The sequence below is a fragment of the Antechinus flavipes genome, chromosome 2, assembly GCF_016432865.1.
Source record: "Antechinus flavipes isolate AdamAnt ecotype Samford, QLD, Australia chromosome 2, AdamAnt_v2, whole genome shotgun sequence".
NCBI classification, from domain to species: Eukaryota; Metazoa; Chordata; class Mammalia; order Dasyuromorphia; family Dasyuridae; genus Antechinus; species Antechinus flavipes.
The window spans coordinates 569333157-569357427 of NC_067399.1; the positions used below are offsets into that span (position 1 = coordinate 569333157).

The 24271-nt window shown below is 39.1% G+C and overlaps 1 protein-coding gene across 1 annotated transcript; it reads right to left on the reverse strand.

Moving 5' to 3' along the window:
• Positions 1-1527: 1527 nt before the first annotated feature.
• ARPIN (actin related protein 2/3 complex inhibitor) lies at positions 1528-23860 on the reverse strand. Its single transcript, XM_051981112.1, has 6 exons — positions 22875-23860; positions 18442-18517; positions 16389-16521; positions 8539-8745; positions 5896-6059; positions 1528-3123 (listed from the first exon to the last, which is right to left on the reverse strand). Exons 1-6 carry the CDS (start codon positions 22964-22966, stop codon positions 3115-3117), a joined length of 681 nt encoding a protein of 226 aa, XP_051837072.1. The 5' UTR covers positions 22967-23860; the 3' UTR covers positions 1528-3114.
• Between the last annotated feature and the right edge of the window lie 411 nt (positions 23861-24271).

The following is a 24271-nucleotide window of genomic DNA, read 5'->3' on the forward strand; positions in this document are numbered from 1 at the left end:
GAATATTGCATGTACTGTGAGACATAGCAAAATTGTTACTTTTGTTCATCTACTATTTTTTTTCCTAATCTTTGTTACAAAAAAAGCCCGGTTTTCAAAGACCCATATCCCTCCCTGCCGCAAATAAGCAGGATGATTGGACATGAGGGATAAATGACAGATCCTGGCTTTGTGCAGGAGCTGGAGTGAGGCTGTCCTGAGTTCAAATCCAGCTTCAGACCCTCACTAGCTATGTGACTGTGCAAGGGACTCCACTTTTGCTTCCGTTTCTCTCCTACGGTTGTTGTAAGGATTGAATGAGATAATACCATACTTATAAATTGCTCAGCACGGTATCTAGCACATAGTAGCTGCTATATAAATGCAAGTTATTATTATATTAATAACTATAATGCTAGTTATTATGTCATTGCAGTAGACAGAATGCAGGGGAGGTGGTTAAAAGGACCCAAGGTCAAAGTCAGCGTCACTTAACCTCTACATGCCTCAGTTTTCTTATCTATAAAATGGGGATAATAATAGCACCTTCAGGGTTATTGTGAGGATCACATGAGTTAAATGTTCCTGGTACATGGTAAATATTACATAAATGCTATCTGTTATTATAATGTACTCTTTGCTCTTAAAAGTTTATCCACAAAATAATCTTGTGAGAAAGTACAGCAGGAATGAAATTACTTAAAGGCACCTGTTTAATCAGTATCAAAACTAAGTGGTGTGTAAAGTGTACTGGACTTGAGAGCATGTAAAATCTCCACTCAATTCACACCTCAGGTAAGCCCTAGCTGTCTGACCTTAGGCAAATCAGTCAATCTCTCTGGACCTCAATTTCCTCATCTGTAAAATGAAAGCGTTAACAGTTCTAATTCTATGACCCTCCAATCTTCATGCATGCTCAATTCCACCAGTCTAGAGGCCTTGAAAGACAGTTTATTTATACTCAAAGCCCCAGAATCAGGCCCTCCTCAAAGACAGGTAGAGTATCTAACTATCATAAAGTGAGGATAGTTTCTAACTTCCTTTTAACCCTAACCCTATAGAATTTTTATAAATTTTTTTGATCTATCGTATACAAGTTTCATAAGAATTCGTAAGAAGAAAGTGTATCTTCTTGCATTTTGTAAAGAATATTGCATATACTGTGAGACATAGCAAAATTGTTACTTTTGTCCATCTACTATTTTCTTTCCTAATCTTTGTTACAAAGAATTGCTCCCTGGGAGAGAGATATTCACAAATCAAGGTGACATAAAAACAAAAGCTATCAGTCCATCAATAAAAACCAAAATAAAAAAATTTAAATACATGTGATACAACACACATTTTAGGCTGTGGATAGGGCACTAAAGTGGGGACCTGCAATCAGGAAGACAGCCTCAGACACTAGCTATGTGACACTGGGCCAGTCACCTGTTTGCCTCAGTTTCCTCAATTGTTAAATGAGGATATTAACAGCACCAAGCTTGCAAGGTTGTTGTAAGGATCAAACATGATAATAATAAAATACTCAGCACAGTATTAGACACATAGTAGGAACTTTACAATGTTTATTTCTTTCCCCTCTGGAAGAAAATAATGTTAGAGGATTTAATCCATCAGTGATGCTATTTCAAGATCCCTGGAATACGGAAAAATAGGCTTCCATCATGAGCAACTAGAAGTTTTCTAGGTGTCCATCTGAAAAATGATACTGACCAGAAAATCTTCAAGATAAATACATTATTTTTAAACTCTTTTCCTTTAGGACTTGCCTTTCGTTGTACTGCCAGTACTTAACACAGTGCCTGACATATAGTAAGTGCTTAATAAATGCTTACTGGCAGAACCAAGCGATGAAATAAAAGTTCAGTTACTATCCAATCTAGGGAAAGATAATAGAGTCACCAGTTTGTCTTTTTATCTTTCCCCTAATATAACACCTAGCACAAAATAGGTATTCAATAAATGCTTGCTGACTGCCTGATATTCTTAGGTTGTTCAGTTTAGAAATTAAGTTACAGAGGTCTTCAAGGCCCCACCTGGGTCCACTCCTTTTTTGGGAAAGGTAGATTTCAACTACTTCAGATTCTGTTTTTCATTACATATTACCAATGCTTAGAAATTACTTTCAATGAAGAGCATCCTGAAACTTGGAAAGATTAATAAAGTTCTTGGCACACAGTAAGCTGACCTGATTCAAACTAGGAATCACATACTTAAATCAGAGAGTTGTTTTATGTTCTTCCACCTCCAGAAATTTAATAATTGACAAAAACCACTGATAAAATTAGCTGTTATAAAAGAAGTATAAATTACATTACAAAACAAAACATTCTAGACTGGTAGGATTAGTTTTAGAGTAATAGAATAATTAGATACACCTGTAGAGATGGATAACTCTATCTCTTTGGTTCTTCCCATCAATTACTCAATTAGTGGTGGTCAATCCAAGACATCTTGGAATCGGGAGATGTTGATTAATATAGCCAGCTGTAGTGAGGGGACAATTATCAGAGGAACAAGGTGGAATTGGGGATGAAGGTTACAGTGTAAATGGAAATATGGCTGCATTGCCAAGACAGATAAAAAGGGGGTGGAGCTGTGAAAGAGAGTAGTTGAATCTGTTCAAGGCCATAAGGAAGGGGCACAAAAAGGGACAGAACTTATATCCAAACTCAGTTTTTCAGGAACTCATGCAAGAAGTTAAAAGCCAAAATGATCAGCAGGGAATTCACCAACTTCTTTCTACGAGCCACTGACTCAGCTGAATGAATCATTTTTGTTTCCTCCAAGCGTAGTCATATATAACTCCAATTCATTTCAAAGGTTACATTCCAAGAAGGTTCTTAAACCACCCAAATGAGGAAATGGAGTCCTTTTCCTGGATGACACCTAAACATGGGAAAATTCTAAGAACAGGTCTTGAGTCCAGATCCTTCAGGAGCCACAATGGGATATTAGCAGAGATGGGCCGTCTGAAGTGTATTCCAACTCCGGCTAAGAGGAGGTGATGACATCTTCCCTTTCTACCGCTGCTGTTCCATAAGAAGCATCAAACATGAAATTAGAGTGAAGGTATTCAAAAGAAGCTGCATCCTGAGAGTGGTCACCAAGATGTTCCTCTTCCTGCTATTTTCAGTCATCCTAGAGAAACATTTTTAACAGAGAACATTATTTGAAATTCTCACATTGGTAAAATAAAATAAATTCTATAATGTAGTCAGAATTCCCAGAGCAATCTGATGAGAAGAAATATATTCTGGGAAAGTTGTTTAACTTTCCACAAAATGGAAAAAAAATAATAATAAATAACATTTATTATTATTATATAATAAATTATGCCTGTATATAAAATATAAAATAATAATATAATATAACAAATAATAATAATAACTAACATTTATATAGCACCTACTATGTGACAGGCACTGTGCTAAGCACTTTGTAATTATTATCTCATTTGATCCTCACAGCAATCCTAAGAAGATATTATTATTATTATCCTCATTTTACAGATGAAGTAACTGGGGGTACTTAGATGGTCCAGTGGATAGAGCATCAGCCCTGAAGTCAGAAGGACCTGAATTCAAACCCAGCTTCAGACACTAAACGCTTCCTAGATGTGTGATCCTGGGCAAGTCATTTAACCCCAAATGCCTCACACACACACACACACACACACACACACACACACAAAAGATGGGGAAACTGAGGCAAAGAGACATTAAAAGTCACAAAAGATAGTAAGTATCTGAGGTTGGATTTGAATTCAGATCTCCCTGACTCCACTGAGCCATCTAGCTGCCCCACCCCCACTCTACATCCCTTCTCTCCTTATTCTGTACCTGTCTATTTTTATATAACTACTACAATATATTCTAAAAGCGGGGGAGGGGCAGCTTCTACCTGTGTGACCTTACGCAAGTCACTTAAGCCCAAATGCCTCAGCAAAAAAAAAAAAAAATAAAGGGGGGAGGGGGAGTAGAACTGCTTATTGGGTAATTACTGTGGTTATTAAACTCAGAGACTTCAGCCTAGTTAGAATTGCTCAATTCACTTGAGGGAACGTTTTTTCCTTCTGTTATGGGATTCTGTATTGCCACCTTGATTGATAAAGGTTGGGACTGAATGAGAGATGTGTCAAGAGAGGGCCAGTGATCTCATCACTGAAGATGCCTCCCGGGAAAGGAAGGAGAATGGCAGCCACTTCAAACAGATTCAATTCAATTCAATAAACATTTATCCTGCATCAATCATGTGCCAGGCACTGTGCTAAGCACTAGAGATACAAAAAGAGGTAAAAGCTAGTCCCTGACTTCAAGGAGTTTACAATCTCATGGGGAAGACAACATACAAATATATGCAAAGCAAGCTACATACAAGATAAACAGCGGTTACTTTGCTCTTTTCAACAATGAGGTGATTCAAGGCAATTCCCATAGACAAGATAGAAAGAGCCACTGACATCCAGAAAGAGAACAAAGGAGACTGGAGGTGGATCAAAGCAGAGCATGACCTTTTTTGTTGTTGGAATAAAGGGGGGGTGGGGAAAAGACTCCTTGTAGGAGGTGAAATTTTAGTTGAGACTTAAAGAATTATCTCTTATGTCCCTTCCAAATTGTAGCATCTATGATTCTGAAAAATATTTTAGTCAATGTTTCTCATTATTGCTACTCATCTAACCCTCCACTTAGCAGATTGCCTGACTAATTTTTTTGTTTTGTTTTGTTTTTTTGCTGAGACTTTCGGGGTTGACTTGTCCAGGGTCACACAGTCAGGAAGTGTTAAGTGTCTGAGGCTAGATTTGAACTCAGGTCCACCTGACTTCAGGGCTGGTGCTCTATCCACTACACCAACTAGCTGCCCCATGACTATTTTTTTAACTGAAGCTTTTCATTTTCAAAACATATGTAAGGATAATTTTTCACCATTGACTCTTGCAAAACCCTGTGTTCCAATTTCCCTCTCTTCCCCCACCTCCTCTCCTAGATGGGAAGTAATCCAATATATGTTAAACATAATAAAAACATATGTAAATCCAATATAACCTGACTTTTAATTGATGTCTAATAAATACTTGCTTTTTTGCCTGGCTAACCAATTAATTAACATGCAACAAAAACAGATATTTTCTTATTCTTGAAAGTGTTTTTGTTGTATGTTAATTAATATATATATGATATAATGAAATGTGTATATATATATATCAGATAGATATATAAATTTTGCAAACTCTGGTTCTACTTCCAAATCTGTAGGCTCTGGGTGGAGTTGAGAGAAGGGAGAAAAGGGGACAAACCAGAGAGGTTAGAGGAGCACTTGGTACTTAAGGTTCATTGTTTTGGTTTTCTCTATAAAAAGCTGATGCAGAGTTGTTCATCACATTATTCAATGAGTTGCATATACTACTGTGCGTCTGTGTTTATTTCTTTGGTGCAAAGGGTTCCCAATAAATCTTTTCACCATTAAAGATCAACTACTATTGTGCAACTTGTAGTCCAAAAGAATTGGTCAAGCTACTAAGAAGTTATGGGGCTTTTCCAGAGTCACAAAACCCAAACTGAGGCCATTCTGACCGCAAAAACTGCCCTCTCTCCACTATCAGACACTGCCTCTCCTGGTAGGGATTACCAAGGGATCAATCCCACTGTACACTGTAACTACAATGCAAAGTGAAAATGAGGAAAGCTCTCTATTCACCAATCTTGCTCTCCCCTGAAGAAAAGAGGTGCTTTGTACATCACGATGTGATTAATAGTTTGTTAAATTCAATGTGGATTCTGTCTGTTGCTAACTCTCTCTAAAACTGCCAGAAGACCTAAAAAAGTTGGGATTTAAATGGACAGCGCTCCTCTTGTCTCCTGGTACCATTTCTCCCCCCAATTTTAAGACTCCCCCAAGTCACTCCCAACTTACCCACTCGTCATCCTCGGCCCCATCTCCTTGGCCTCGAAGCTCTGAGGCTACTCCTTCTGAGGATTTTTGTGCCATGATATTATCTGTCCAGGATGCTCCTGTCTGCCTATCACCAGCAAAATTACACTTTGTCACTGTTCCAGCCTCAAGTTTTGCTAGAGAGCCTAAAAAAGAAGAGCATTAAAATGACTATCAAAATAGAGTCAAGCAAGCCCCCAAGCCCTCAACTTACTACCACAGGTATGTTCAGCACACATTTACCAACTTGGATACCAGATGGTGGTTCTTAGATCCATGACAAAAGTCCCATAATATTATGTCACCCCTCACCCAAAGGAGCCTGTAGGAACCTACCGAGGATTAAGAATTCCCAAGGGATTTGTCCCACACACACATATGTCTCATAATGAAACTACCTATGCACAGAAAAAAATCTGCTGAATTCTCATGAATACTAGGAAAGATGGAGTGACCTAAGAAGTAAGGTCCATGAGAGCACCTCCATTCATGTAACCAGGGAGACATGAGCAGAGAGAAAATTGGTAAGCTAAAGAGGTTTTGAAAAGGGGAATTACAAGGGGAAAGGACCCATTGTGTAAAAATATTTGTAGCTGCTCTTTTGGTGGTAGTAAGGAATTAGAAACTGAGATGCCCATCAGTTGGGAACTGGCTGAATCAATTCTATAAATGTTATAGAATATTATTTTCTGTAAGAAATGACCAGCAGGCTGGTTTCAGAAAGTCCTGGAGAGAAGTATATGAACATCATGATTCTGGGTAAAGCAAGCAGAACCAGGAAAACATTGTACACAGCAACAAGAAGATTATGTGATCATCAACTGTGATGGATGTGGCTCTTTTCAACAATGAAATGATTCGGGCCAATTCCAATAGACTTGTGTTGGAGAGAGCCACCTGCAACCAGAGAGAGGACTGGGGGAATTGAGTGTGGATCACAGCAAGTATTTTCACCTTTTTTGTAGCTGTTTGCTTGGTTTTTTTCTTTCTCATTTTTTCCCTTTTGATGTAATTTTTCTTGCACAGCATGATAAATGTGGAAATATGTTTACGAGAATTGCACACATTTAACCTATATTGGATTACTTGCTGCCCAGGACAGGAGGCAAGGGGGAAAAGAGGGAGAAAAATTGGGAACACAAGGTTTTGCAAAGGTTAATGTTGAAAACTATCTTTGTATTTCAAAAAATAAAAAGCTATTATCATTTAAGAAAAAAATTGATGAGCAGGCTGGTGTCAGAAAAGTCTGGAAAGACTCACATGAACTGTTGCTGAGTGAAATGAGCAAAATCAGGAGAACAATGTACACAGTAACAGCAAGATTACATGATGACCAACTAAGTCCTTCCAATTCTCAGCAATACAGTGATCCAAGATAATTGCAGTAAACTTGTGATAGAAATCCAGAAAAAGAATTACGGAAACTGAATGTAAATCAAAGCATACTATTTTTTACTTTTTCTGTTTTGTTTTTTCTTTCTCATGATTTTTCCTTTTGTTCTGATTTTTCATTCACAACATGACTAATATGGAAAAATGTTTAATATGATTGTATTTGTACAAACAATATCAGATGGCTTACTGTGTTGGGAAGAGGGGAGGGAAAAGAGCAAGGAAGAAAAATCTGGAATTCAAAATCTTACCAAAATGAATGTCAAACTGTGATATGGGAATCAAAGTTTAAAACTATTTCCTGAATTTTACTCTTTTTTGAATAAACTCTGGTATTCTTTCTGAAACCTGATTCCTTGTTGCATTGCATCCTGGAAAGTCAGTAATAAGAAGGCCTGATAAAAATATTTACAATCAAACATTTTTTTTAAAAAAAAGCTCTTCATGTCAGCACCATGTGCTTTGTGTTTGTGTCATATGTGTTTGTGTGTATATTTGTCTTTTATATTAAATATATGTATACATACATATGTACACACACACCCCTAAGATAACAGACAAAAAGAAACACCATAATTAGAAACACCATAAAGAAAGCCCATGATTTCTTAAAATATATGTTCATCTAAATCAATTCCATTTGTTCAATAATGAAGAGAACCAGCTACACCCAGTGAAAGAACTTTGGGAAATGAGTTTGAACCCAACCTAGAATTTCCAATCCCTCTGTTTTTGTCCACTTGCATTTTTGATTTTCTTCTCAGGTTAATTTTACCTTATTTCTAAGTCTGATTTTTCTTCTGCAGCAAAATAACTGTATGGATATGTACACATATACTGTATTTAACATATACTTTAACATATTTAATATGTATTGGTCTACTTGCCATCTGGGGGAGGGAATGGAGGAAGGAGGGGAAAAGTTGGAACAGAAGGTTTTGCAAAAATTACCCATGCACACAATAAAACGTTATTTAAAAAAAAAAAAATTACCCATGCATTTATCTTGTAAATAAAAAGCTATAATAAAAAAAATAAAATAAAACAAATATACATATATATGTTCATTATGAATATCTACTTTTTTTTTCAAAAGCACATAATTTATTTTAAAAGTTTAACAAATATTCTATTGGTAAAAAAAAAAAATGTTGAAAACTACCTTTATATGTAATTTAAAACAAAATACTATCAAGTGGAAAAATAAAAGAAAGAAAGGAAATTGCTACTCACCTATAAAAGGACCATCACCCCGGGTTTTCAGACGAAGTTCTGCACCTAGCTCTAGTTCAATCTTCTCCATCTCCATCTCTGGAATCCAAAAGGCTAGTGCCTGGTCTGGAGTGTGGCATTTTGTCACCGCCACCAGCTCTGGCTTTTCCACCAGTCCCTTCAACTCCGTGGGCGAGAGCCTGTCCGTGTCACCTTTGGCTTCCACCTCTGACCACCAGACCAAACAAGATTCTATTAAAGGCCTAGAATTCCTAGGCAAAACATCTTTCTGGCTCCTCAGGGTCTTCTGGGTAAGAACGAGATCCCTGGGGAATCCAGGAGCAAACAGAAGCTCTTCCAACTCACCTAACAGTCTAACCTGATCCTGCTTTCTGCTCGGAGGTCTTTCCAGGAGTCATCTGACAGCTTTTAATCATTAGGATCTTAAACCCTCAAATCCCAGGGATTACATCATACCTGTTCTATCAGAAATTCTCAAGTGTCTGAGGAGAAAATACCTCTTCTGACAGTGAATGTATTTTCTGAGGCAGCCGGACTCCACTGATACTAAATACAGCTGTAGTCCCAAGCATGGCATTTCTCTCTCAACTTCAGGTGCTCCTTGTTTTGGGTGCTGATATCAAAGAGCCATCCCCAAAGCCCAAATGGAAACCTTTCACAAGCTGGCTGCTCCCCACCTTTCCATTCTTTTACACTTGTCTCCCCTCCACATACTCTACAATCCACTTACGAATATAAACATGTATATAAACATACACCTATATATACTTATGTATAGATATAAACATATACCTATATAAAATATAAATCCAAACATGAACCTATATATACACATGTATGCATGCACATAGACATAAACACAAACCTATAAATACATGTGTGTAAATACACATATAGATATCAATATAAACCTATACATACATGTACATGCACACACACACACATGTTTGCATACATATATATCCCACACACACGACCCAGGAACTTCACTGTGTGTACATATGTGTTTGTGTGTATATTTGTCTTTTATATTAAATATATGTATACACACATATGTACACACACTCCCTAAGATAACAGACAAAAAGAAACACCATAATAATAATAGTGGTAGCAGCAGCTGTTGTTGGTAATGGCGGTGACAAGATAGGTAAAAGAGACATAGATATAAACATATATCTGTATAGACATATGTGTACATGCACATCCATGTACATGTATACATATACACAGACCTAATATAATAGACAAAAGGAAACCACTCTAATAATAATAGTAGCAGCAGCAATAGTCAGTGGTTGTGCTAGTGATGACAGTAATGGTAATATAGATAGATGGCTATAAATATAGATATAGACCCTATACATACACTTGTATAAATGCACATATATGTATACGCACAGTGCAGCAGCAGTGGTCAGTGGTTGTGCTGGTGGTGACAGTAATGGGAATATAGACAAACAGAAAGCTATAAACATAGCGTTCATACATACATACATGTATTGTATCCATACATACATGTATACCTACATGTGTGCATGCACATGCAAATGCACATGTGGATACACACACATATAAAAGCCTTCTTAAGAAAATGAAATCTTAAAATCATATACTTTGAGAATTAAAAGGGGCCTCGATGGTTTGTCTGGTCTGATCCATACATAAAATCCACAAGAACTGCACCAAATCAAATACATACAAAAGAAATCCCTGCTGGAGGGAACACAATTTTAAAAGCAGTCAGGGATCAATTGTTAAGATATTTCAAAGAAGGAAAGACTCCAAAAGAGAGGGAAAGATCACACTTAGGACTATGCCCCAAGAAAAAGGTTACTCCTGACCCAGGTGTGCTTCATACAAGCTGTCAGAGGAGCCTGTGCACACACTGATGCATCTTTTATGAACATGAGAAGAGGCAGGTTTTCAGGTGATTTTCCTGTTCAGAGTCACATTGAGAGGGGTAGGCAACATGGCTATTGTTTGTTACAAAAAACTATTAGAATGAACTTCAGTCTTTCCAAGGGAAGTGGCTTCCATGTGTGTTGATAACACACAGATTCTATGACAGAACTTTCAAAAATCTGGATCACGGTAAGGTGAGCCATAAAACAGACACATGCCCAACAAATGTACAAGGGTCATGGAATTAAACAGTCTTCATGGTGCACTGGAAAGAGCATTACAATAAGCAGTTCAAATCCTGCTTCTAACACTAATATGTTAGCATGGGCAAACCTTCCTCATCTACAAAATGGGGGTATTAATGTCTATAGTATCTTAGAAGGATTTTGTGTGGATCACATAAAATATGTAGTCTGTTTTATAAGCTTTCAAACACAACACAAACATCAGCTATTATTAACCTGAAAGAGGCTAGAAGTTGAAGAACAAATTCAGGGCAAAATTCTCCAGATGCTCCTTTTTTGTACAAAACATTGTGTTGATCTGCAGGAAAACACAGAATTTTCTAAATAAAGGCCATAGCTTCTTTGGGGGAAAAAAAGTGGCTTAGCCATTTGACCCAGAAATAAAGTAGAGGAAAAGTACAGATTGTCCAGAATGATGATTCTCAGTGCTGCTAGGACTCTCCTCCCACAGGTGACACAAGTTAGGCAATGAGCTGAGTCCACCACTGAACAGGAGGAGGACATCAAGCTGGAACCCATTTGAGATATCGCCATACTTTCAATTATTCCAATTGTCTCAGTGATACAAAAAGCCTATCCTTTGAGTCAACATAATTCTACTAGTGATGGGGATGGGGTCAAGAAGGCCCAAGAATTCAAATCCAGCCTCAGACATCTCCTAGCTATCCATACTTACTAGTATAACTTTGGAAAAATCACTTAATTTCTGTTTGCCTTACTTTTATCACCTGCAAAATGGAAATAATATTAGCATCCACCTCCCAGAATTGTAGTGAGGATCAAACAACATATTTATAAAATGCTTAATTCAATATCTAGTATATATAAGGGTATATAAATGTTAGGATGATGATGATAATGATGATCATATCAAAATGGCAGTCAATCACGGAATATCATAATTTCAGAAGAGTCAAAAACAGCAGGTGACCCTTGAACCCATCAAAATAGAAAAGATTGAAATATTCAAGGCTGACAGGCCTATGGAAAAATAGCTATGTTAATTCACTGACAATGGGAGCATAAATTGGTCTCTTTTCAAAATCAATATGAAATCATGTAATAAAAGTTACAAAATTCTTCATATCTTTCAACCTAGTTATTCATTATGAGGATTCTACTCCAGAAAGGTCAATGACAACAAGGAAAGATATTATCTTTACACAAGTTTCCAAAGAAGCACTATTCATAAAAGCAGAAAGCTGGAGACAAACTGTACACCCAGTGCCTAGAGTAAATGAATAAACTGTAGCACATGAATGAAATGGAATATTCTTGGAATGACAAATATGAAAAATTCAGAGAAATGTGGGAACACTTCTATGAAATGATGCAGAAAGTTGATGCAAAGGACACGATTCATGTGCCCTACAACTACGTAAATTAAGATGAACTCCAACAGCAACAAAATTCAGGCAACAACAATGGATAGTGTTGTAGTGCTGTGTATGAGTTAAAGGAAATGAGCATTTTTCTCTTTTAACAAATGGTCATTACAAAAGCAAATGGCAGTTTACACTACTCAGTCACAATTCCTCTCTTGTCCTCTTCTGCTGAATTTTTAGTGGGACTATGCTTTGGTTCTGGTTTATTTGTGCTTTGGATCAAAACAAAATTTATCAATTAATTTTTTTTAAATCCCAAAGTCCAATGGATAGACACACAAGCAGCCTGCAGAATATTATCAGTGATGGCTTTCAAGTGAAGATAAATGTATTATCAAAATTTGGCAACAGATGGGTTAGTCACATAGCAGAAAAATGGCTAAAGAGTCAGAGAAGGAGCTCCAGTGCACTGCATAGATTCTTCATGGAATCTTTCCAGAAATATGTTTAAAATGATTGTATACATATAACCTATATCAGAGTGCTTGCTGTCCCTTAGAGAAGGGAGAAGCTGCCCCTTGAGCTGAGAGAGGGAGGGAGAAAAAATTTGGAACTCAAAGGCTTACAAAAATGAACGTTGAAAACTCATGTATTTGGAAAAAATAAAATATATTGAAGAGGGGAAAAGAATATATACAGAAAGACATGGGCAAGAATCCCACAGAATAAAATAGTGTGGTTGGATCAGCATCTATACAAAGGTAGAAATTAGAAATCATACTGAGGAGATCACAGATCCATCAAGGTATTAAAAGTCTTAAGTATTAAATTGTCTGTTGCATACTATGCTTGCCATAATTTAGACAAAGGTAACATCAAGAAAGACCTGGAGTAGAAAGGTTTCCTGGATGAGCTAGGATTGGATGTAAGTCATGAAGGATGGACAAGATTTCAATGTGAATGAAACATGGAGTCAGAAATGAGAGGCTCCATCATTAAAGCTAACAGTAGAAGCTAAAAACACTTAGAAATAGTATAAAGTTGGATGCTTAAGGCAGGGATATGTTTCATTTTCTTTTCTTTTAAAACAACCTTGATGTCTCTCTCCATAATGTTACTTACATTTGTTAGTATTAACCCTGATATAATATTGTGACCACATCTTAGCTTCTAGGGGATGATAAAATGAGATCATTGTAAAGTGCACACAGCAATTCATCATCATTTTTACGAGGACAGTCCATGATTCAGGGGCTAATCCTAGAATGGAATCTAGTTCATTGCTGCCTGTGCCTATGTTAATCCAATAAGCCACCCTCCTCATTCCTCTATTCTTTATTGTTAGGAAGTAAAATTAATCTAACTGGATTTTTTTTATCAATATTTTTGTTATCAATAGAAATCCCATGGAAGGCCAAGTTCAGGAGAACTAAAGATTGATTGGCTGACCTACCCCATTCAGCTTCATCCTTGTAGGGAAAACCAGAAAAAAATCAGGAGAAGCAATGATAGCAGAAAAGGTGAGAGGAAACTAACAAATCAGCTGCCATGTCTAACATCACATCCGACAGCTCTTGTATTGACAGGTTATCCCCTGCCTCAGAAACAGGAGCTCCAGTTATTCTAGGGAAGAAGAGAGGTAGAAGGTAGCAAAAGGAGATAAATCCTTCTCCTCTCAATGATTCCCCCTTGGAGGCTTGGTTGGGACCCTTCACAAACTACAATGGTCTGCCACCTGATTGAACTGGCTTGTTATTTTTTTTCCCAGACCCAAAGGTGTATCTTTTTCTCTCAACTAGTCACAGTTATTTTCTGTGTAACATTATCTATTTTTAATCCAATGATCAAAGCACTTTATTACTTTCAATTTATACTATTCAGTCACAATTCCTCTCTTGTGCTCTTCTGCTGAATTTTTGGTGAGGCTATACTTTGGTTTTGGTTTATTTGTGCTTTGGATTAAAAAGTTGACCCTTAAAACATTTTTACAATCAAAGGTTCTGATAAAGGCCTCATTTCCAAAATATATAGAGAATTGACTCTAATCATAAGAAATCAAACCATTCTCCAATTGATAAATGGTCAAAAGATATGAACAGACAATTCTCAGATGAAGAAATTGAAACTATTTATAGACATATGAAAATATGCTCCAAGTCATTATTAATCAGAGAAATGCAAATTGAGACAACTCTGAGATACCACTACACACCTGTCAGATTGGCTAGAATGACAGGGAAAGATAATGCGGAATGTTGGAGGGGATGTGGGAAAACAGGGACACTGATACATTGTTGGTGGAATTGTGAACACATCCAGCCATTCTGGAGAGCAATTTGGAACTATGCTCAAAAAGTTATCAAAGTGTGCATACCCTTCGATCCAGCAGTGTTTCTACTGGGCTTATACTCCAAAGAGATACTAAAGAAGGGAAAGGGACCTGCATGTGCCAAAATGTTTGTGGCAGCCCTGTTTGTAGTGGCTAGAAGCTGGAAAATGAAAGGATGCCCATCAATTGGAGGATGGTTGAGTAAATTGTGGTATATGAACGTTATGGAATATTATTGTTCTGTAAGAAATGACCAGAGGGATGAATACAGAGAGGACTGGCGAGACTTACATGAACTGATGCTAAGTGAAATGAGCAGAACCAGGAGACCATTATGTACCTCAACAATGATACTGTTTGAGGATGTATTCTGATGGAAGGGGATCTCTTCGATAAAGAGAGCTAATTCAGTTTCAATTGATCAAGGATGGACAGAAGCAGCTACACCCAAAGAAAGAACACTGGGAAATGAATATAAACTGCTTGCATTTTTTGTTTTTCTTCCTGAGTTATTTATACCTTCTGAATCCAATTCTCCCTGTGCATCAAGAAAACTGTTCGGTTCTGCACACATATATTGTATCTAGGATATACTGTAATCTATTCAACATGTAAAGGACTGCTTGCCATCTGGGGGAGGGGGTGAAGGGAGGGAGGGAGGGGAAAAATCGGAACAGAAATGAGTGCAAGGGATAATGCTGTAAAAAATTACCCTGGTATAGGGTCTATCAATAAAAAGTTATTTAAAAAAAAAAGTTGACCCTTTTAATTGATTCAAATAAACTAGCAGGGATTTCTTTGGTTGTTATTCAGTTTTATAGGACTCTTCTTCACCCCATTTGGGATTTTCTTAGCAAAGATTCTGAAGTGATTTGCCATTTCCTTCTTCAGGTCATTTTACAGATGAAAAAACCGAGGTAAACAAATAAACTGACCCGGGTCACACAGGTAGTAAATGTCTGAGGCCAGATTTGACTTGCATTCTATCCACTTTGCCACTTGGCTGCCCTAATTGGATTAATGTAGTCAACCCCCATCCTTACAATATATTTTCCCTTCTTCAAATAACTAATACACTTCCACATTCACACGTACTGACATACAAACACAAACACACATACATTCATGCAAACATTTTGAGGGGAAAGATCTGTGATTTCATCACTGTATGAGTTTTCCAAGAAATTTTCCATACCACTGCGGTCAACATTGGTTCTGTAATCTTTGAGAGTTGCCTCTTAGAGGTTAAATGATTACCTCAGGATCACATACAATCTGTGTATGTTTGAGAGAGACTTAAAGTCCTAAATACCTGACTGAGTCTTGTTATTTATCTACTGTACCATATTGCCTCATATTTTGAGAAGAAATAGAAAGAAAAAAACAAACCTATTTCCCCCACTTAATTTTGTGTCTTCTCTTTTATTCCCCACGAAAAGCACTGACTGAAGAATTTCTCTAAATGGAACTCATTTTGCCCCTGCCAACATGGATAAAGGACCATATTACAGAATCAGCCAGCTTGCTCAATGGTGCCCAGAACAGAAAAAAAGGGACGGGTAGTATTTTCTCCACTCTGCTACTCATCTATCTGCTTTTCTTCTTTCCCTCTTATTTATTTCTTTGGACTGGGAGGGTAAGACTGGCAGGTAACCCCCATCCTACAGAACTTCCTTAACCAAGTTACATATTGGGCTGCAAAGGCTTTCAGACAGTATGTTTAGTCATATTCAACTCCTGATTTGAAGTTTTCTTGGCAAAGATACCAGAGCAATTAGTTATTTCTTTCTCCAATTCCTTCTACACATGAGGAGGCAAACAGACTTAAGTGACTCGCCCAGGGATCTCAGCAGAGCTAGTAAGGGTCAAGTCCTCCTGACTCCAGGCCCAGTGCTCTCTCCTCTGAACTCTGGTTTTACAAGAGGAAAAAGTCCAAGGTATGAAGGAATCTGGAAGCAGGGGGGGCAAGGCCGGCAGAAGGGGTGGGGAAGGGAAGAGCAGGAGAGCTCCAGAGGATAAGGCAGAAGGGATGAGAGAGATACCTACTGTACGAGGACATGAGGAAGCCCGTGTTCACCTTCCTGGTGTTGCTGAAGTTGGGTTCTATCTCGTTCCCTTTGCAGTCGAATTTGCGGCGATGGATGCGGCTGGGTCTGATGTACAGCACATAGTAACGCTCCTGCAGTCAAGCAGAGAAAAAGTAAAACCAGCTCCCCCGCCTCGTCCTTCCTGCTTCTGGGGCCCCCATCCACATTTTCCACCTTCTATTAAAACTGCCCGCTCTCTGTCATGTGCTACACCTTGTACTAATGATTAGAGCCAGGAGGAAACAATCCCTTACATCTGTGAAACTCTGACCCAATAAATTCTGATTCTCTTGCTTCTATAATTCAGATAAGCAGTGCTAGACTAGATAGGAGCCAGACCTGGAACTAAGCTGGGGTGAACAGGGCAACGTCCCAAATGGTGACATGATAAAGGGGACTGTTTACTCCCACTTGTGGAACAGCTGTCAATAGGTCCCTTGCCCGACCCAGGATGTGGCCCTCCCACCCCCAAAATCCATGACTTTCACACACCCTCTCCTCAAGTTTTATGTGCCATCTGGCCTGGGGACTGTCCCACTTTTCCCAGGCACTAGAACACTGAATACCAGCACTGAATCACAGTTCATCACAGTTAGGAGAGTAATCATCAAATCATCAATTACTGGAACCCAGCATATAATATATGTTTAATAGACATTTATTCACTGTGTGACAGGTTGGCTAATATTATTCTGGACCCACCCCCACCCCCGACCGCATAGTAAACTATTACACCTCGGTAAAATGGTAATAATGCAAAAATATTTCATGCAAAAAAAAAAAAAAGGCAACTTTTAAAATTGTTGTTGAAGCAAAGAACTGGAAATATAATGGATACCTGTCTATTGGGCAACGGCTAGAAAAACAATGGTACATAAATGGAATAGAATATTATTGTACCAAAAAGATTCACAGAAAACCCAAAAACTTTTATGAACTGATACAGTATAAGGTGGATAGAATCAGAAGAACAAATTTGACCATGACTAGAATAATGTAAAGGGAAACAGCTTTGATTTCAGAACTCTGATTAAAGAAATGACCAATCATAACTCCAGAAAGTTGAAAGCATGAAACATGCTTTTCTCCGTTTAATAACAACAGCTAACATTTATATAGCACTTATCACCTGCCTGGCCCTGGGCTAAGCTCGTTACCATCTCTATCATATTTAGTCTTCACAATAACTCTGTGAGATAGGTGCTTTTATTATGTCCATTTTACAGATGAGGAAACTGAGGCAAATCAAGATTTTTTTTTTTAAAGTGATCTGCTCAGGATCCTACAGCTAGCTAATTAGCATCTGAGGCCACATTAGAACTCAAATTTTCTTGACTTCAGGCTCAGCACACTACCCATTGTACCAGTTAACCACTGGAGGGGTGATGGAATGGAACATCTCTTTTTAGAAACATTAAAAAAATCAAGATAATATTATTATACTACCTCCTCAAAGGGTGGTTGGAAGGAAAAAACTTTGAAACTTGCAAAAGTTTCCTTGCAAACAAGGAACTTAGAGATTGTCTAATCTATCTTCATTTGTGTATGTGCATGTATCTAGTACCTGGACTTTATATAGATTTAAAAATTGTTTTTAATTTTTAATTAATTAAATTAATATCAATAATATTAAAATATTTCAGATCCATTCTCAGACACTAGCTGTATGATCTTGAGCAAGTAATTTCTATCTGCCTCAATTACTCAACTACAAAAAAAAAAAAAAAATGAAGATAATAAAAGCACCTACCTCATGGTATAGGTTTATTGTGAGAATAAAACAAAATAATATCTGTAAAGCATGCAGCACAATGCCTGACACACAGTAGATGCTTATTAACTGTTTATTCCCCTTTTTCTAAATATCTCGGGATAAATGTTGGCCCGATCACATGTTGCCCCCAAATGGCGTACTATATTCTCTACCTCCCTGTTCCACATTGCTTGAATCTCCCCAAAATTGTTCTAGTTTATGTTGTACAGACTCCCCCGACTCAAGAATACATGTTCACCTTTTTGCCACTAGCATCTGAGATGTTATGACGAGAGACATCAACCAGTTCTCCCTCCAGAAGAATGCCATTTCCCCTGATAAAAAGAAGAAAAGGGAGATCAGTCTAGTTAGACATCTTTACGAAGGAAGCATAAGGCTGAGACTCTAAGTCACAAGCCACACTAACACAAACTGACCCATGTCATCCATGTATACCCCTCTTACCCAAAACTAAACCTATATCAGATTGCTTGCTGTCTTGGAGAAGGGGGAGAGAAAAGGAGAGGGAGAAAAATTTGGAACAGGTGAATATTGAAAACTATCTTTGCATATATTTGGGGAAAAAAACACCATTTAAATTATACAGAATGAAAAATAACCCCTCAACTGACACAGTGCATGCATTCTTATAAAGATTTCACAGGCAAATGATATGATAGCTGATATGTGTATTTTGCTTTAAAGTTAAAAAAAAAATTTGATGTACCTTATGGCATTAGATCAAATGAGAAACAGGCTCTAAGGAAGGAGAAAAAAATAGTAGACAGAGCCTAATCAATCACTTGTCCATTTGTAAATCTCCAGTAGACAGCTGGTGATGGGAAGAGGGAGGAGGTCTTTATGAAGAGCTGGAATCATCTTTATATAGATGGGGGGGGGAGGGGATTTTTAAACCCATTCCACACAAACACACAAGGGATAGAATGATGGGAGAGCACAGGGTTGTTGTTGGTCATAGTCAGGTCTGATTTTGGTGACCCCATTTGGGATTTTCTTGGCAGATACCAGAATTGTTTTCCATTTTCTTCTCATTGTACAGAGGAGGAAAACTGAAGCAAACAGGACAGCTAGTAAAGGTCTGAAGTCAGTGCCCACTCTTCTATTTTACTGCCCTGTGGAAAAGGTAGAGAGTCCTACTTCTTAGGCTTTTAAAATAGTGAAAAGCTTATTCCAGGGCTCAACCAACTTTTGAGTGGCTAATCACCATGGCAGTGCCTGCCATTTTGAGGAAAATATTCCCCTCAAACTATGGAATTGTACTGCACTCTTCCCACTTACATTTCTTCTTAGTCATGCATGTTTTAATTGTACTAATGTTGCAAAATGAAAAGACTATTCTGCTTTATGGAAGTCTGGAACAATGTGAGCTCTGGTTTGACTTCACTTACAGTAGCTCCAATATAGGCTTCCATTAAGTTCTGTACCAGAAAAGGAGATTTATGGCAGAAGGATTACTGACCACCAGGGTTTGAAAATGACCTTATCAGAAATTGTGAGTCTGTCTGGAGAAGGGGGCCAATTATTCAGCCCCAATTGTGCTGTCAACAAGTACCTAGGGGAAGAGTAGTAATATATTCCATCGATAAGCGCCTCAAGATGTATCAAATGAGCTACCTTAAAAACTTCCACAGGAGCAGAGAGATGGCCCAGTGGATAGAACACTAGCCCTGGAGTCAGGAGGACCTGAAAGTCCCTTAACTCCAAATGCTTAAAACAAAGATTCCATAAACTCTGTTCCCAATCTTGAGTAGACTGCCCTTCCTGGTCACACCCTTAACAAGATTTTGCTTTTCCTTTATCTTTTTAAGTTAAGTCATCTCAAGCAGAAAAGCAGTGGATTATGGTAAAAGCTTGCTGCCTTTCTCTACCACCACTACCACCTTTTATTTTTATTTATTTTTCCCTTAAAACAATACAGTTGCCAAGTTTTAGGGCTAGCCCCTAGATCTGAGACAAATTTGTCGAGTCCTGGTTTAGTCAATGTTGACATTGTCTACATTCCCTATGAGCCTAAAACTCCTTGAGAAAGACATGTTCTCTAGTTTAACCACGTAAGATCTAAGACCAAATTGCACAAACTCAGCACTCCATACAAAATCAGGAGAATACAATGCTAATACTGTTACAGTACTTAGTATCTTGGCAGCGATTAACAGGACATTCACCATCCCAGTGGGAAGCTGGCACAAGCCGGTAGAGGAGACACAGTCTGCACTTGGGAAGTATTAAGCAATTAATAGGGTGTTAGACTGAGAGTCAGGTATCACTTTGGAGCTCCCCTCCTAAGTCTTGCTGAGAGATGTACGGCAAGTTATTTTGCTTCTCTGTAATTTGGCTTCCCCATCTGTCAAAAACAGAAAATAATTCAAGCCCAGCATTTAGGGGAGGGTCACCTGGTGCTGTGTTGTTTTGTTGTTTTGTTCTCTTAAATACTTAAATCAGCCTTCTCACTGCCATAATGATGCAAAGCAGAATAAACACAGTTCAACTAGAGCTCATACTATTACAGTGGATATGAACTTTAACCAAAGCAGGGGAATCACAACAAAAAGATATTGCAGGGTTTTGAGGCTATTCTTTTCACTTTTAAATAATCCCTCTGAGTTGCCATAAATTTTCCCTCTTTCTCACAAAGTCCAGTTAGAAGGGGAAGAAGGACACAGTGGGGGAGGAGGAGTTGTTCTGAATTTAAAAATCACACAGGGTCAAATTTTCCTTAAATTTGATCTTGCATGGAGAAAAAAAGGCCAACAAATAAAACAAGTTAAATTTCAAGGGCTTAAAAAACCCCAAACAACTGAATTGTTAGAGCTAAAACTCTAATCTATTTACTGTGTAAATAAGAGACAATTTAATGGAGTGCAGTTGGAAGAACTGGGTTCAAATCATACCAGAGACATTATCAGCAGAGCTAGTAGTGTTATTTTCACTATTAAAAAAGTCACATGGGAAGATCAGAAAATTCTTATTTATCATGAATCAATAAATTTTCCTAATATAGTTACTCTATGGCAACTAGCAAAATACTAAACTTCAACAGAATGTAAATTTTGAGGGCAGAAACTTTTTCCTATTATCTTGGAAGTCCAGCATAGCTGATTTAATTTAGTTTTAGTAATTGAGGCACTGAGAGGTTCATCAGTCAATTGAAAGTATTTAACTTGTCAGTCAGGGCCAAGGAATAGGAAAAGAAATGGAAGAGTCTCTGCTCCTCCACACTGTAAGGAAGGTAACCTTAGAAAGGCTTTAGCAGCTGGGGTTGATCTGAGTCTTGGGCAGAGGTAGGGATCCTAAGGCTGAGCACCATGGACAATTCCAAGGCACAAAGAGAGCCAGTATGGTAAGGTTATAGCCCATGGGATGAAGAGCTATTGTGTGTATGTCTGGAGACCTTTATAAAGAACTCTGGAACTATCAAAAGGAGGTCGTAATAAGAAGTCGCTGAGGTTTATCGAGTAGAGCAGTGAGAAGTCAGATTTACACTTTAGGAAAATCATTTGGTAACTATATGGCATGGTGATGTGAAGCAGAGTCAAATTAGGAGGCTGAAGACCAGGTGAAAAAAGAAAAGGACCTGGATTACGGTTTCCAATCGGAATAATGGGAAGAAAGTGGGACGCTGGAGAGCAGTAGGAAAGCTCATCAGAGGGATAAAGTAAAAAAAGAATTCCATTTTGGTCCGGCTGAGGTTGGGATGCCCATTCTGTGGCTGCTAATCTGCAAGACCTGAATCCAGCCCTCCCGACTCCAAGGCCAGCCTGCTTTCTATTTCTGAAGCTACAGCCTCTCAGGCCTTATGCACAGTATGCACTTAATAAATGTTTTCAAAATGAATACTAACACAGAAACAACCAAATCTTGGATTTGCGTCAGCCTTGCCACTGTTCGGTGTGAGGCAAAAATGAACCTCTTTGCTCCGCGGGGTTCTTACTGGTACAAAAATCGTGCTGTTAAGAAGTGTCTAATAGTTTTGTGAACTATGGGCTAGGATTACGATGGTACAACCAAGTCCGGAAGAGGAAGGGGATTCGGTCCCTAGACAGTTGGCACCGAGTCCCAAGGCCGTCACTGTGCTCTAAGAGCAGAGGGACACTAGGTGGCCCAGGGACTGGCGCACCGGCCTTGGGAGTCAGGAGGGTCCGAGTTCAAATGCAGCCTTAGTTGTGCGACCTCGGCAAGCCGCTTAACCTATTGCCCTTTATTTTAAAGCCCATTTTCTCATCAGTGACTTGGACATGGTAGCCGCAGCACTGCACCTAATCGGACGGATGTGGAGACAGCCTCGGTCCCTTAAAGGATTGTGTAAATGTGACTGGGGGAGCCGGAGGCCTAGGATGCGCGCGGTGGCACCCCAGGTTCCCCATTTGGGGCACACTTGTGAGTGCAGTTGGTAGCAGGACGGACTAAAGTGGCTTGGGGGCTCTAACCACGAAAAGTCATCTTTTTCCAAAGACGGACAACAACGGCAAAACTGAGGCACCCTGCGCCTCAGGGACGTGACTGCTCCTCCCAAGTCCCCTTCTTCCCCACCCTCAACGCCAGCCCAAGGCTACGGAGACAGAAAGGGGCCCCGCCCCGTCCAGTGCCCGGGCCCAGGGAAGAGTGGGGGGCTGCGGTCCAGAACAGCTGCCCAAGCCCAGGCGCAGGGCCGAGGCCGGACGGGAGCCCTACCGCTGGTGCGCAGCCGGGTCCCAAGAACCGGGCAGCCGAGTGCTGTGCACTGCCTTGTTCCGGAGGGCGCTGTCGTGATAGATGCGGCTCATCGGGACAGAGGAGGCGATTGATTTGGAATGATTTTGCAACTACTTCCTCCCCGGGACGGGACGATGGGATGCCTGAGGTGGGGGTGAGGAAGACGTGGGGAGCTGCCGGAGGAGAGGTAGGGAAGAGCAGACAAGTCTTTACTTTCAGAACACGTGCAGATCAAGCTCCCGTCGTCAACCTAGCGCGGCCTAGTCCTTGAGCCGGCTCTGACGCATCAAGGGCTGTGCCTCTCCTGGGTCCCGACGCTTCTCCGCCTGTTTGTACGGAATGGTACGATCCAGGCCGCCGCTTTCCAAGATTTGGCTTTAAAGGAAAAGAGCGTATCCTAAGAGAAGCCTTGCAACGTACCTTCTTCCCTGAAGGGGCGCAATAGCGTCTCTGACTAAAAGAGCCGCGGAACACGGATTGGTGTTTATTTAGGAGTAAAAAAGTAAATAAAATGATTTTAAAAAAATCATCAATCAGGACCAGAAAGCAGCTCTGTGCTTTCCCTTCTCCGCGTGCTAAAGTAGGAGACCACAGGTGCTGTGTGGCTCTGCTCAGTGTAGGTTCAGAATGAGTCCGTCTCGGAAGAGGAGTAGTGGAAAATTAGAGAACACACCTGATCTCGGAAGAACCAGGACCTGAAGGGAGAGGATAGCCTGTCTCCCCAAAGACGGTCACATGGTGCCCACCACTGGACTTCTGAGCATAGGGAATGCTTGCTTGCTCGCTTTCGTTTTTGTTTTTTTAAGAGTCAGGAGAAACCAAGCCATCTTCCCAAAATAGAAGGAAACTTGCGTTGGACTACAATACAAAAGATAAAGAGTTTCCGTGGGTCTGCCGCTACCAATGTGCTATAGCTAAATTTCCTGATCTCGGGTTTGGATTTTCTCATATGGGAAATAAAGGGCTTGAATCTCCAAAGGCCCTCTCTGTGCTAAATCCTAAAATCTCTTAACTGAATTGGCCAAATCAAGTAGCTTCACTTTTCAGGCCTAGAATTTCATTCATTTCAAAATGAGAGAATTAGACTAGAAGCTTTGTAAAGACACATGCAGTTCTGAAATCCAATGATTCCAGGCAGTGTTCTAGAAGAATGAATGCATTCTTAGTTTGGGACCTCTAGTTATCAAGCCTCTAAATCTTTTGGGAAAGGACACAAACTTCCTTCCTCGATTTAATCTACAAATATTTCAAAAGATGCATGATTTGATTAATGTGGGTACTCCCTTAATTCAATTAAACAAACATTTCCTAAATTTCTCAATTCACTCAGACCATATCCTTCTTCTTGCCTTAGTAGAATTTTAGGAACTGCTATG